Genomic DNA, 14473 nt, shown 5'->3' with positions numbered 1-14473 from the left:
TATAGTGAATGCTAATCAGATTTTTTTTTCTTTGATTATTACAGTCTTTGATATGTTAATTATTAACAACAATATTAATTTGGATGCATTTATATTATTTTTGCAGTGTCAGCTCAAAAATAAAACTACCACTCAGGCCCATAAAGGACAAAAATGTCCTTGTCAAAAAAGTGTCATACAAATATTATGGATTAATATATTTTTTCCACTTTCACTGACTTAGATTTTTTTTCCAGCATCAGTTCTAATCATAATAACCAAACATTCATAAATTTTCAGAAATTTAACACCTTATACGCCGGTTTCTTTACATAATGCCACTGTTGATTTTTATAAAAATTATAATAATAAAACATTTCCATATATTAAATGCTAAGCAGTTTTTTTTTTTTCTTTAAATATTACATCCTTGGATATGTCAATGGTTAACAACGACATTCATTTTTATGCTTTCGTATATTTATGAAGTATCAGATTTAAAATAAAAACTACCACTCAGGTCCAAAAGGACAAAAACGTGAGTACGTAAGACACAGCTGTGTGCGTTTTAGTAAAAGCAAAGAGGGAGGACAGAAGTGCTCTATGCTTTATTTGCAGCAGCTGTTGGGGAAGCTCTGGCTTGTTCCTGCGAATTGTGCCAACTAGGGCCATCTTCTTCTTTAGAAGCTCCTCCGCCAGTCCATAGGAGGTGAAAAAATCGTCACAGGTCACAGTGTTCCCCTGGAGCCCCTCCGTCATTTCCAGAATGACCCTTTTTCCTTGTTTCACCTCCGCAGGACTTCCAGGAGACTTCCCCGTGTAAATTTGCAACTTCCATGCATAGGATGTGGTGACATCACAGGTGACCCAAATTTTTATGCCATACTTGGCAGTCTTGCTGAGCATGTACTGGCGAAATCTGCATCGGCCTTTGAAATCGAACCTCAGGGTGGAGCTCAGGAGCTTGAATTTATGGTGGGACATGGTGGCTCGGAAAATGGAACGTCCGTTTTCCACATCCCACAGGCTTCTTGTTGATTCATTTAGGGACTTGTACACGCCGGCCAGAATCAGCAGCCCGATGTATGCCTGAATGTCAGTGGAATCAAAATCAATCCAATCCGTCACAAAATGCCTCCCGTGTAAATTAGTGTTCTCCAGAAGAAGCTGAATGATTTCTTCGGTGATGAAGAGGTCGAAGCAGGACTGCAAAGTTGTGATGCGGGCAGTTGCATAGTGTGTGGGACCCGGGGTCATACCCTTGGCAGGAATGTAGCGCAGCATCTCAGTGTGAGTGGAAGACCTGAGAATCTGCCCATTTTTTGAATTGCACTGAAGATCTGCAGTCTCTTCTGTGTCCTCACTCTCAGTGCTGTCATCAGAGGAACAAGAGCTAGTCAGACTCTAATGCAAACTCAGGGACAGGGTCTGTAACTCTGTATGACTAATTTACATGGGGTGGGATTTGTGATTTCCAGTACAATATATATATTTTTCATTCAAACTGTTCACACACACACACACATAAAATTTTCAGTACACACATACAAACCAGACTCTGACATCCATACCAACACACCCACACAATTATAGCTTCATAATATATCTAATTGGCTCTATAAAATGCATAAGCCGAAAACAGCAGAAAACAACAATAAAGCGATAAGTTGCTTTATATGCCAAACCTGAAAAAATGGCACCATCTGGTAAAAAATAGTAAAAATGTAAATTTTGAAGCCTTGCCAACGGAATGAAAGCCTGTTAACAAAGATTGCATCATTTTATAGTTGAATGGCACCGGGATAAAAAAAATTGCAGTTTTAATGGGTTTCAATGGGGACATTTTTGTCCAAAAGGTCCTGAGAGGAAGTATTTTGTGTACCTAGTAGAAAATAGATTTTTTAAAGGAAATGAAGGTGAAATATTAAAATTCCAATAAAAATACACACCTGTGGCAAATTGTATGCAGTTAGCATTAACACAGGCAAAGTTATCAAAAAAACAAAACTGAAAAAGCCAAAAATGTCCTCAAGGATGCACAAGGGTTAAAAGAACAGAATGTTTTTTCAACCTTGGTTAAATCGCTTTACATTATATAAATTATAGAATGTTTTATATATAAATGTGAAATAATTAAAATGTGTTTTAGATTATATAAATTATATAATGTTTTATATATATAAATGTGAAATAATTAAAATATGTTTTCAACCTTTAATTGTTTTAGATTATATAAATTATATAATGTTTTGGTAACACTTTAGAATAAGGTTCCATTAGTTAATGTTAGTTAACTATGTTCGTTAACATGAACTAAGCAAGAACAATCCTTCTACAGCATTTATAAGTCTTAGTTCATGTTGATTTCAACATTTACTAATGCATTATTTAAATCAAAAGTTGTGCTTGTTAACATTAGTTAATGCACTGTGAATTACCATGAGCTAACAATGAATAACTGTATTTTCATTAACTAACATGAACGAAGATGAATAAATACAGTAATAAATGTATTATTCATTGTTTGTTCATGTTAATTAATACATTAACTAACATTAACTAATGGAACCTTATTCTAAAGTGTTACCAATGTTTTATATATATATATATATATATATATATATATATATATATATAGAAAAGTGAAATAACTGAATGTCAAATATATGATAAAGTTCAAACAAGCTAGCTGGCACAAACTTCAAACAAACTAACTGACACAAAGATCAAACAACCTAACTGACACAACGTTCAAACAAACTAACTGACAAAAACTTCAAACAACCTAACTGACACAAACTTCAAACAACCTAACTGACACAAACTTCAAACAACCTAACTAACACAAACTTCAAACAAACTAACTGACACAAAGATCAAACAACCTAACTGACACAAAGTTCAAACAGATTCTGTCAAAACCACATGATCGATGTGTGGGGAGTCTTTCATTTACCATTATAATTTAGAACTAACAGGTCAATTGGGTAAAACTTTCTGTCAAAACCGCATGATCGATGCGTGAGGAGTCTTTCATGTACCGTTTAAACTAGCCGTCAAAACCATGATTTAGAACTAATTAGGTCAATAGGGTAAAAGCTTTCTGTCAAAACCACATGATCGATGCGTGGGAAAGGTCATAGGTTAACCCTTGAACTCATTTGTCCCGCCCATCCATCATAAGGTCACCGGAAGTTCAACCTGTCAAAAGGTCAAAGGTCAAAGTCATAAATTATCATGACAGAAGGTGCATTATATCTACTACTCGGGACTTTAACACGTTAATTGAGATGAATTAATTACACAAAAAATAACGCGTTAATTAAGATTAATTAATTACACCCAAAAAAAATTCCGCATTTTTAATAACTTATTTTTGCACCGCAGAACGTTTCTTACTAGATGAGTTTCGGCGGACCGATTAAACTGGAGCACCAACTAGCGTTCATGACTTCAGACAACAACAAACCACAGTGAACATGAACGAGGAAGCAGACGAAACTGCTTTGGTTGGCCCCTTGGAGGGGAAATTTTGTTTTAAAAGACGGACGGATGGAAGCGTCGATAAGAGCATGGTTGTGTGCAAACTATGCAACAAGGAATTTGCATATCACCGCAGCACATCGAGCCTCAAGTATCACCTCAACGCAAAACATATAGCATCTAGCGTTGACGTTATCCCAACCCCGAGTACCCACACCCAACCCACACTCCACCAGATGACTGGTTTAAGGAACATTGTAACTAAGTCCACTTCTGAAAAAATAACCAACGGCCTGGCTCACTGGATTGCACTCGACTGTAGACCACTTGGAGTGGTAGAAGATAAGGGCCTTCAAAATGTACTACAGATTGCGTCGTCTGACACAACATACAAGCTGCCATCCAGAAAGACAGTTGACAAAAAGAGTCCAGCAGCTTTATGACAATGAAAAGGAAGATAAAGAGAATTTATTGGAGAAAGCCGAGTTTGTTGCCCTGACCTTGGGATCATTGGACCTCGGTAAGCAATTCAAATTACTTCAGTGTGACGGCACACTTTATTGACATCAAGTGGCATCTTCACTCATTTGCCTTAACTATCCAGAAGACCACCACTAGGCATTTTGCTGAAAACGTGGCAGGAGATTTTGAGTCTGTGGCGGAGGCCTGGGAAATCACACAAAAAGTCACCACAATCGGAACAGACAGTGCCCGAACCATGATCGCTGCAATGAGACAGCTCACATTCCAGCACATGCCGTGTATTGCTCACATGTTACAGAGGACCATCACAGTTTGCCTCTCTGACAGCGGGTTCACAGCCACATTGGCAAGATGCCGTAAAATAGTGGGGCATTTTAAACATAGCCCCTCAAACACAGAGGAACTGCACAAGGAGCAAACACAACTAGAACAAGACAAAGAGCCACTGATTCAGGATGTTTCCACAAGGTGGAATTCAACACTGTTTATGATCTCTCGTCTGCTGCAGAACCAAGAGGCTGAGAAGAATACTTTATGCCAAACAGAAGCACAATCTCACCATAGCCCCTTTCACACTGCACGTCGGACCCGCAATATTTCCGGAACATTGCCAGGTCGCCTTCTGTGTGAAAGCAACCACGTCCCGGGATTGATTACCGCATTGAACCCGGGTCGGGGACCTAGTAACATTGCGGGGTTCGACCCGGGACGAACGCTGTGTGAACAAAAGCCAAATCTAATTCCGTGTCGAAGTGATGATGTGCGTTATCACGCGACTCTTTTATCGGCTGTTTTGAAGGAAGATCAACGTTCGTGACGAAAACATATGTGCAAACTGTAATTAAGCAGAGATCAGTTAATTCCTCACTTTCCGCGCTGACGCAGAGATCGTTTGCTTGCTTCAGTGAAAGTATAACGTGCCTAGCGTTTTCGACTCGTACATTACACGTCACGCGCTGATGTCGCGTGTCGTTATGGGATCTTCAAGGGTTGTGTGTGAAAGCACGCACATATACCGGGTCATCACTGGCAGTGTGAAAGTGCAAAATCTAGCGACCCGGGAACAATTGCAGGAACACTTTACCTGTGTATTTGCCGGAATGGCAGTGTGAAAGGGGCTCATGTTAACTACAGCAGAGTGGGACAGACTGCAGAGGCTCGAGACCCTCCTTAAACCATGCAGGTAAACCCACCAACTATTTTTAAATATATTGTACTGAATATCAATATCACTATGACTGTAGTATAAAGTTGCTACTGTTTTTAATCTACTATGAATTGGCACAATAATTAATCACTTTCCTAAACTATCCTCTGTAGATATGTGACTGAGCTCCTTGGGGGTGAGACTTATGTCTCGTGCTCTGTTGTGTTACCTGCTCTCCGCCACCTGACCCACACCATGGAGGTCTCAGTTGATAACCCAGGCAATGTGGTGAGGTTTAAGGGTGACTTTAAAAAGGACCTGTCTCAATGCCAAGATACACTCAACCATGGATGGCTCAGAGTGGCTACAGCACTCGACCCACGCTTTAAGGTAAAATGTGGTCTTCTTTTTTTATCTTTTCTCTTTCTTTTTGACCCCTGCACACCCCCCCCCCCCCCCCGTTCTCCCCCTCCCCGTTATCTTTCTATGGGAACCATGTATGAAAATGAATTTCACCCATCTTTTTACTCTGTAAATCTGTGAGGTGACAATAAACCTGATTCTGATTCTAAGGACCTAAAGTGTCTACCAAGAGGAGAGCGAGGAGGGGTGTGGACTTGCATTGAGGCACTGCTGCGTATAGAACCAAACAGAGTCACTCCAGAACCCACAGAGGAGCCAGCAAGGAAGAGGAGCCTCCTGCTGTTTAATTCAGATTCTGAATCAGAGGATGAAGCAGGTCCCAACGGGGCTCTGGCCCGCTACAGGGCAGAGCCCACCATCAGCGAGACAGACTGCCCACTGCAGTGGTGGTCCACTCATGAGGGAGCCCATCCACAGCTTTCTGCCCTGGCCCGCAAGTATCTGGGCAGCCCTGTGAGAGACTTTTCTCACTGGCAGGTAACGTAGCTCAAAAGAAAAGGGCAGCCTTGAGCTCTGAAAATGTGAACAAGCTATAGTTTGTCTCGGCAACTGGCTGAAAGAGAAGTATAAGAAATAGTCATAGAGGTATCCTGAGGCCAATGGGGTTGTTGTTACTGAAATGTTGATCAAAGCAACAGAGAGATTTATTTTTCATCAGGATATCGGAAGAATGGGGACTGAGGTCAATCACTGGCACTTTTTTTTATTTTATTTTAAATGGTACACTTTATGTTGAACTATGTATTATTTTGTTGGTGCGACTGGCACTTTATGTTGAACTCTTTATTGTTTTGGCCAAGGTTATTGAGAGTTGGACTTGTTATGTTATGGCCTCTGAAGCAACAGAGAGATGTTTTCTAATAGTCAGGGTTTCCAATGTTCTGAATGTATTTGACAGTATTGTGTTTTACTTAAAAAAACAGTTTACAGAAGGTTCAAGCACCTATAAGCTACCTGAATTTCTGAAATGTACTATTTCTAAATTGTTTCTAGATATGCTATTGCTACACTTAATGGCAAAAATTGCACTGGTCTGCTAGACTTGGTTGAACTAAAAATAAACAATATTTTGTTGCTTAAGCTTATGTATTCAGTCATTATTCAATGGTATACTATAAATGCCATGTGAAAAAAAAATTACTTCTCACTGTTCTCAGGTCAAGTATTTATATGCGATTAAAATGTGATTAATTTCGATTAATTAATTACAAAGCCTCTAATAAATTAGATTATTTTTTTTAATCGAGTCCTGGCCCTAAAAATTACATATTTTTATTAACAACTTTTTGTACAGAAACCAATATCTTGTGTCCTAAAAATGTCTCAATGTGGATTTTGGTGAGCTTAATAGGTACGTTTACTCTATATTTATTAAATTTTATATTATTATCTCACACATGGATATGCATTTTCTATAATGTATTTCTATAATAACAATAATACATATCTGATATGACTATATAATTAGCATCAAACAAACAACAGAATTCTTATTCTCAGGGATTAAAGAGTACACTGAAAAAAAGAAAAAAGAAAAAAAAAACACAATCAGGTTTTTGCACAACCATCAATGAGCTAGTTGCATATCTCCACCATCTTGGATTTCCGGTCTTGCGAGTGTGTGTGTAGATATTTCCGGTTGTGCTTAAAGTCAGTGCAGAGAACCGGAGAAGTCCAAATATTACCTTCTATATGTTTACAGGATTTATAATATCACTTCATATTCAAATAAGATATATACTGCTATTATTACTATTACTACACTATACACTATAAATGTTAACTGAGCCAGTGGATTTGAAACTTGTGTATGTTTGGGTCCGGTGAATGAATTAAATACACTAATGTTCACTACTGTTCACGAGATGAAAGTTGAACTCATGGTGTGTATACACAGCTATATAATGTATTTTTATCTTACCAGATATGTAAATGTACGAATTACTTATTTCTCGAAAATGTTTGCATTATTATTATTATTTTTTTATATTAAATATTTACCTCGTGAGACATGGGCTGCGATTTATCTTCAGAATATCAGTTTCTCAATTGTACACATACATCAGTCTGTTTCATCGTTATTTTCACATCATTATTTTATTATTTTACACAGTAAAAAATACATGACTAATTTTAATATCTGTTTAATCTGATAATTAATGCAAAAGAATAACAATATACATGGCTGCTCATAGACAGATAATGATTTATGCTGCAGATCTTTCACAAAACAAATAAAGATAAAAACACACATGAATGCAAACAGCGATCTTTTATTTAATGCAAACCTACCATAATTATATTATGTTTAATTGTACAGTTAGTTATAAATTATGTTATCAAATAAAGTTAATAAAACATGCTTTATCAGAAATCTTTGTGCGTCTTGTTTGACAGTCAGAAACATTGATCTTACATAACAGTCAGAACAAAACCAGCTCTTCGAAAATGAAAAGTTTTGCATATTTGAGAGGTTTATGTTTGAAAGAAGAAATCCCTGTGGATCTGACCTGACGCTGATCCACATAATCAACAGAAGAATAAAGCAATCTCCGCGTTGTATCTTGATGAATTTCCACACAGAGGTACGCAAAATGTAGGGAGGATGTTTCCCCATGTTTTTGATATACCACTATCCGCTGTTAAATTTGAAAATCATTAATTATATACATCTAGCCAAGTTTCGTATGTGAGTTTCCCTTACAGTCAATGTGAGCATCGCAAGACCGGAAGTAAGTATGCTCACACTCACGTCGCTGAAGCTCACCGGTGCCATCTTGTGCACCTAGCCCATTAGGTGGAGATATGCACTAAGAATGTAAATGACCACTGAACAAAAGAAGAAAGAAACAGCATAATGCATTTTTTTCTGTGTGTCGGTTTACATGACTCATCGATTTGTTGAGAATGTCCTTGAGTTTTAATCAGGAACATACTCTTTGTTGAATGAACTTACTCCCGGATGCGTTTTTGGAACTACATACCTCAAGGTTTGGGGTTAATCAGCCGAGAGTTCAGGGTTTAACAGATGGTAAGTTAAAAGTGCTTTCTGGAATACACACCAGTTTTTACAAAAACAATAATCATAGGGATGATAATTTTTCTGGGCTGTGTGAACATTTTAGCATTTGATGACTAGCACAGTTTACTACTTACCTTTCTCTCTGGCTTCTCTTCGTCTTTTCTCCTCCAAGTCAAGTTTGCTGACAGCTTGTCTGTTCTGCTGTAGGAACTCATCATAAACTAACATGGCATCTGTTGCATGACATGAATGCCCCTGGAGTCTCTTAAAACACCCGCTGGACTTCAGGCCTGCACTCAGCTCTTCATATTGTCCTGACTTACTCAGTGGTGCCCTCTGCTGATTCAGGAAGCTATAGGTGGATTTTTCCAGCTCCACTAGGAAAGTGTTGGACTCAGAGAACCCACTAGGCTGGATGGTAGGATATATATCCAAACTGTCCCTTTTTCTAGATCCTTCTTCCAGCTTTTCAGAGTTGTAATGGTGTTCATGTTTGGAGTGCGGTAGGGTAACCCGACTAACATCATAGTGACCCAGACTCTGGGGCTCTGTGGAGGTCTCAATGAGTGATGCGGGGTTCCAAAGTGTGGTTGGTGGTGGGGGAGCATGGTCTTTGTGCTGGTGTTTTGGGGAGATGAGAGGGGGCGGAGCTCCCAGTAGAGGATGGGCATCTCTGTTTCTCTCACGATCTCTGCTGTTGGGCTCATGATGGTTTAATTTAGGTCTAAAAGATGAAATACATTTTCCAGTCTTTGTTAGCTCTGACTTTTGCAACAAAACAACCTAAACTTAACTCATTTGTTTCAGTATCACTACCCATATCTGCTTTTTATGATCCAGCATTTCTATTTTTCCTAGATGGCACCTGTTAGGGAAGTCGTGGCCTAGTAGTTAGAGAGTTTGACTCCTAACCCTAGGGTTGTGGGTTCAAGTATCGGGCCGGAAATACCACGACTTAAGCCCCTTTCACACTGCATGTCAGACCCGGCAAATTGCCGGAACATTGCCGGGTTGCCTTCTGTGTGAAAGCAAACACGTGCCGGGTTTGTTTCCGGCATTGAACCCAGGTCGGGGACCTAGTAACATTGCCGGGTTCAATCCCGGGATAAGCACTGTGTGAAAAAAAGCCAGATCTAATGCCGTGTCATAGTGATGACGCACGTTATCACATGACTCTTTTACTGGCTGTTTTGAAGGAAGATCAACATTCGTGACAAAAAAATATGGGCAAACTGTAATGAAGCAGAGATCAGTTAGTTACTCACTTTCTGCGCTGACACTGAGGTTCACTTGGTTCAGTGAAAGTATAACGTGCCTAACGTTTTTTCGACTCGTACATCACATGTCACGCCCTGATGTCATTACGGGACCTTTACGGGTTGTGTGTGAAAGCACGCACCTATCCCGGGTAATCACTGGCAGTGCGAAAGTGCAAAATCTAGCGACCTGGGAACAATTGCTGGAACACTTTACCCGTGTATTTGCCGGAATCGCAGTGTGAAAGGGGCTTTAGGTTCCTTTGAGCAAGGCTCAACCACCAACTGCTCCCCATGCGCCGCAGCATAAATGGCTGCCCACTGCTCTGGGTGTGTGTTCATGGTGTGTGTGTGTTCACTGCTGTGTGTGAGCACTTTGGATGGGTTAAATGCAAAGGACGAATTCTGAGTATGGGTCACCATACTTGGCTGTATGTCATGTCATTTGTTTTTTTCTTCACTTTTTTAATCCAGCTCAATAATTGAATTACTGTAATAATAAAAAACAATAATAATAGGTGTGACCTCTTGTATATTGTAGGATGAATTTTTGTCACTAAAGAACACATATGTTGTCAGTGCCGATAGCCTTGTGGGCAGCAGCCTGACATACAACACTATTGCACTATGGGCATCTCGAGGTCAAGTTCTCACTTGAGGATATTAACTGATCCCACCTCCTTTTATCTCCTTTGCTTCCTGTAAGTTCTGATCCATCGTGTCATAATAAAGCCCCCCACCCCCCACCCCCCTCAGATCTGTGACAACTTCCAGTGTGAAAATGCCCTTACCTATGTCCCTCTATATGCAGGTCTGCAATTTCCCCCTGTCTGCCCAGGTCCAGGTGTTGCTCTAGGACCTGCTGACGGAACTCTGAAACCTGGTAATGCCTGTCCTCTTTCTCTTGCCTTAGCTTCCGTTGCCGGGCCAACCAGCGCTCTTCCTCATTTGTGCGCTGTAGCATGGCGGCCGCTGTCAGACTTGCAGGTCCCGCCCCTCCAGGGCCCAGATACATGCCATGAGCAGAGACAAGGCTGGGCAGGGGGTGATGTGTGGAGTTTAGGGAATGGTGAATTCCAGGCTGGATTGGTTTAGGGGTTGTAAGGATGGGCTCTTTGGTTTTATCTGGAGGAAATCATAGGCATAATATTTAGCTGCACAGAATGATGGTTCACACCATCATTAAAGATTATATAAAGTGCAGTGAAATGTGACGCTTGTTGCCAAATTAGATTTGGATTTGTTTTAAAGTGGTAATAAAATGTGAATTTTTTTGGCACTGGTCATGGCCAAATATATTAGAAAACCAAGTTTGCAAAAATATATTTGTCATATCTGTGGTTTAAACAACTATTTTTTTTTTCAATTTCTATCTAGTCATCTAGCTAACAAGCCACCATGTCGGCGTGACATAGTTGACTATATAATGTGGTTGGCTAACTTCGTTGAAAACGGAGCAAGTTCAGGTTTAAATCACCATACTAGTATTTATTTAAATTTTTCTAGTACTTAATTTTTAGATACTAGTATCTTTTCCATTAATTATTAGTACTTAATCATTAACTACTAGTTCTTATTCTTTAGCTACTAGTACTTATTCCAATAGTGACTAGTTTTAAATGTAATTTTCTTGTTAAGAAAACCGTATTATTATGAAACCACATAGAAAAGAAATGTGTCCAATACATGCATATATAATTAATATATATATATTAATTATATATGCATCAACACCACATATAAAAAAATCTGCAACCGTCACAGCACTACTATCGGTGATATAAGTCAGTTTTGCTGTAGGCTGTTCATCAAAAGCAGCATCAAAAAGCAGTGTGCTCACTGACAGTCCACAAAAAACACACACTCTATTATTTAATACAGAATAAGCATGCTCACACACATAGACACACATTATGTTGTAGATATAGATATTTGAAATAACTTAAATGTTGATGCTCACTGGAAGTGTCCTGTTTATAATGTTTTTCAGGTTTCAATTTAATCAAATTAAATAATTGTCAAAACTGATATGTCTGAATAAATTAAGTGGTAAACTTTGACTAAATGTGATTTTAAATGTAATAATTTTAAACTATCTGAATGTCAGTATCTACATAAACCTGAGAATAGGACTTTATTCCCCAGTTTCACAGACAAGGCTTAAGCCTAGTCCCAGCCTAAAATGTGAGTCTGAGCTGTGTCAACTGAAAGAAACATAAACTGTCTGTTCCCTTTGAATACTTCACTCATTCTGCGTATGGGGAAAAGCTCCTTTTTTCCCCCGATACAAGAAGCCATTTTTCAATAATGCAGTGCAACTGCACTGCCATTGGTTTAATCTGTAAACTTTTTTAAACCAATGACAGCACTGTGTAGCTGGACAAGCCTGTGGCAATGCAGCGTGCCAAAGCCCGCCAAAAAGGGCAGGGAGAATGGCTATATAAGCAGGCAAATTGCCAGAGGAATCAGATCAGATCAGATCTTACTCCTTCATCGACGACTTCACTTCGCTGAATCCCTACTGAATGCCTTTGCCTGGATCGAGCTCTTGCTGCCGAAGAGGCACCGCAGCGGACCAGCTGAGATCGCCGTTTGCCTGCAGTGCTGGTGCTCTTGCAGACATCCACTATCTAGCGGCACTCCCGAGCCGCCTGCTTCCGGGCCGCTTCTCAGCGAATCACCTGCCTCCATCCGGAGATTCTAAAAGAGCAATTTCCAGCGGTTTTCACTGCTCTAAAAGATTGTTTCTGACACCGTTTTCATGGTGGCAGCATCTGAGCAAATGCCGTGCCACAGCTGTGGCACATGCAGAGCCCCTCTGCATGAAGATGATGGCCACGGTGAGTGCGTCTTTTGCATGGGAAAACAACTTTTGTGAAAGCATGAGTCTCAAGCGGTCCCGCCCGTCATGCCCCCCGTCCTCTTCCTCCCACGAGCCAGCCAGGAAAAGACAGCGGGCTAGAGGGGCTTGTAACAGATATGCAGGTCATCAATTCATGGGTTAAATTCAGGCATACAAATGAAACCCTTTTTGCACTAAATGCAAAAGCAAACTTAAATTATTTTACGATACCCATGCGAGCCTCAAAGGAGACCTGAACCCCCCCCCCCCAAATTCCTTAACACACACACACACACAAAAAAAGAAACCTTTCTTAAAGTTCCTTACTTTTGTAAGTCCTTATTAATATGTATTTTGAATGTTTGTGTATTGCATAAAAATGGTTAATCCTGGGTAAATGGTTAAAGTGCTGACTTATAAGTGGAAATGTTCTCCTCAGTCTAACTCTTTCTCCAAACAGTCATGTTTATGTAACCCCCACTCCTTTGCAGCTCATATAAACTTTATGATCTCCCTGGGCAACAGGACAGGAGAGAAGCCAAGTCACTGGTTTCTTTTCCCCAATGCATTCTAAACTATTACCTTTTTTTTATGTTTTCTAAATGTATTAAGTATTTCTTTTTGGTACATTAGATGTTTCCCATATAAATTGGGACTATCTGCAATTTATTAGTGCGTGTTAATCTTTAAATGTGTGTAATTCTGCATTTGAATGTAACTTCATGTTTTGATCATTTATATACTGTACATTATTTTTGGTATCTGTGTAATCGTCATGATTTGACAGACCCATTTATCTAAAGCAAAGTAATGAAAAATTTATTATTCTGGAATTACGAACTTGCTAGAATATCCCTGATGAAATCTGACAAGCCCTAAATCATTAGGGTGGGTGTCTCCACAGAGACAAAGGAACTTTTCCCTCCGCTTCATATCGCGGACGTTCATTGGTTGTTCACGCGAAAAGAGGCGTGAACCATCCCAAGCCATAAGAATCGACCGAACAAGGTCCGCCCTCTCTTCTTCCTCTCTTCGTTCTCGGACACGCTGCTCTCCTGTGCGAACCTCGTCGCTCCCGCGAGTTCCTCGGCGCAGCCTTAGGCCGCACTCAGAACGCCCCCCCCTCCCCCCAGCCGGGAGGCGGAGAGGACAGCCATTATCATGGCTCCTTCGGAAGCCTTTGTTTTCGTTGTTTTGTTTTCTTTTCTTTACTAAGTTTATTCAACTATTCGCCTTCTCCACACAAGGAAGACGAATTCTGGAACATTGTTTGTTGAACCTTTCAAATACCGCGCGAAGACAGAACAAAGGCCCCGCTCACGCTGCTCCACGCTCACGCCAAGATCCAGCGCTGCTCCAGTGCAGCTCACACGCGCGTCACACGGCCTCCGGCACACGCACGCTGTTTTCAAAAGAACCAGCGCACAAAGCGTCACAAAAAGACCACGCTCACGCACGATGGGCCATGCAAGTATCACTTTTCTATGGAGATTTAAATGCTGTTTTAAAGTTGGTCTGTGATTTGATTCGTGTTGGCTGAGAAGGGTTACTGTCTACTATGATTTTCTTACCTGAGCTCATTCTGTGATCTCTCCCTCTTTCATTCTCTCTCTCTCTCTCTCTCTCGTTCTCTCTCTCCCTCATTTGGATTCCGTTATGTCTTGTTAAAAGTTTACTGTCTGTATTGTCGTACACATATTTACTCTGTGTGATTTGTAGTTTCGATGTATTATTAGTCAATTATTAAAACCCATATATTCATGATTCTTGTCTCCACTACCCGCTAACATTACGAGTCACTGAGATGTCTGATCTTTAGCTACAAGCTTTAAATTTAG

General features: G+C 40.0%; 1 protein-coding gene across 1 annotated transcript in view; it reads right to left on the bottom strand.

Moving 5' to 3' along the window:
• LOC113084272 (genetic suppressor element 1-like) overlaps positions 1-10928 on the bottom strand; it is a gene marked incomplete at its 5' end in the record, with an annotated part of 73798 nt that extends 62870 nt beyond the window's left edge. Inside the window, 2 exons of the mRNA XM_026254809.1 lie at positions 8672-9261; positions 10585-10928. Coding sequence (XP_026110594.1) covers positions 8672-9261; positions 10585-10928 — 934 coding nt within the window. The remainder of the gene's footprint in view (positions 1-8671; positions 9262-10584) is intronic.
• Positions 10929-14473: the final 3545 nt, after the last annotated feature.

The sequence above is a fragment of the Carassius auratus genome, unplaced genomic scaffold (genome assembly GCF_003368295.1).
Source record: "Carassius auratus strain Wakin unplaced genomic scaffold, ASM336829v1 scaf_tig00039876, whole genome shotgun sequence".
In the NCBI taxonomy this organism is placed as follows: Eukaryota; Metazoa; Chordata; class Actinopteri; order Cypriniformes; family Cyprinidae; genus Carassius; species Carassius auratus.
The sequence above is the reverse complement of the archived record's forward strand: the minus strand, read 5'-3'. Positions and strand labels throughout refer to the sequence as shown.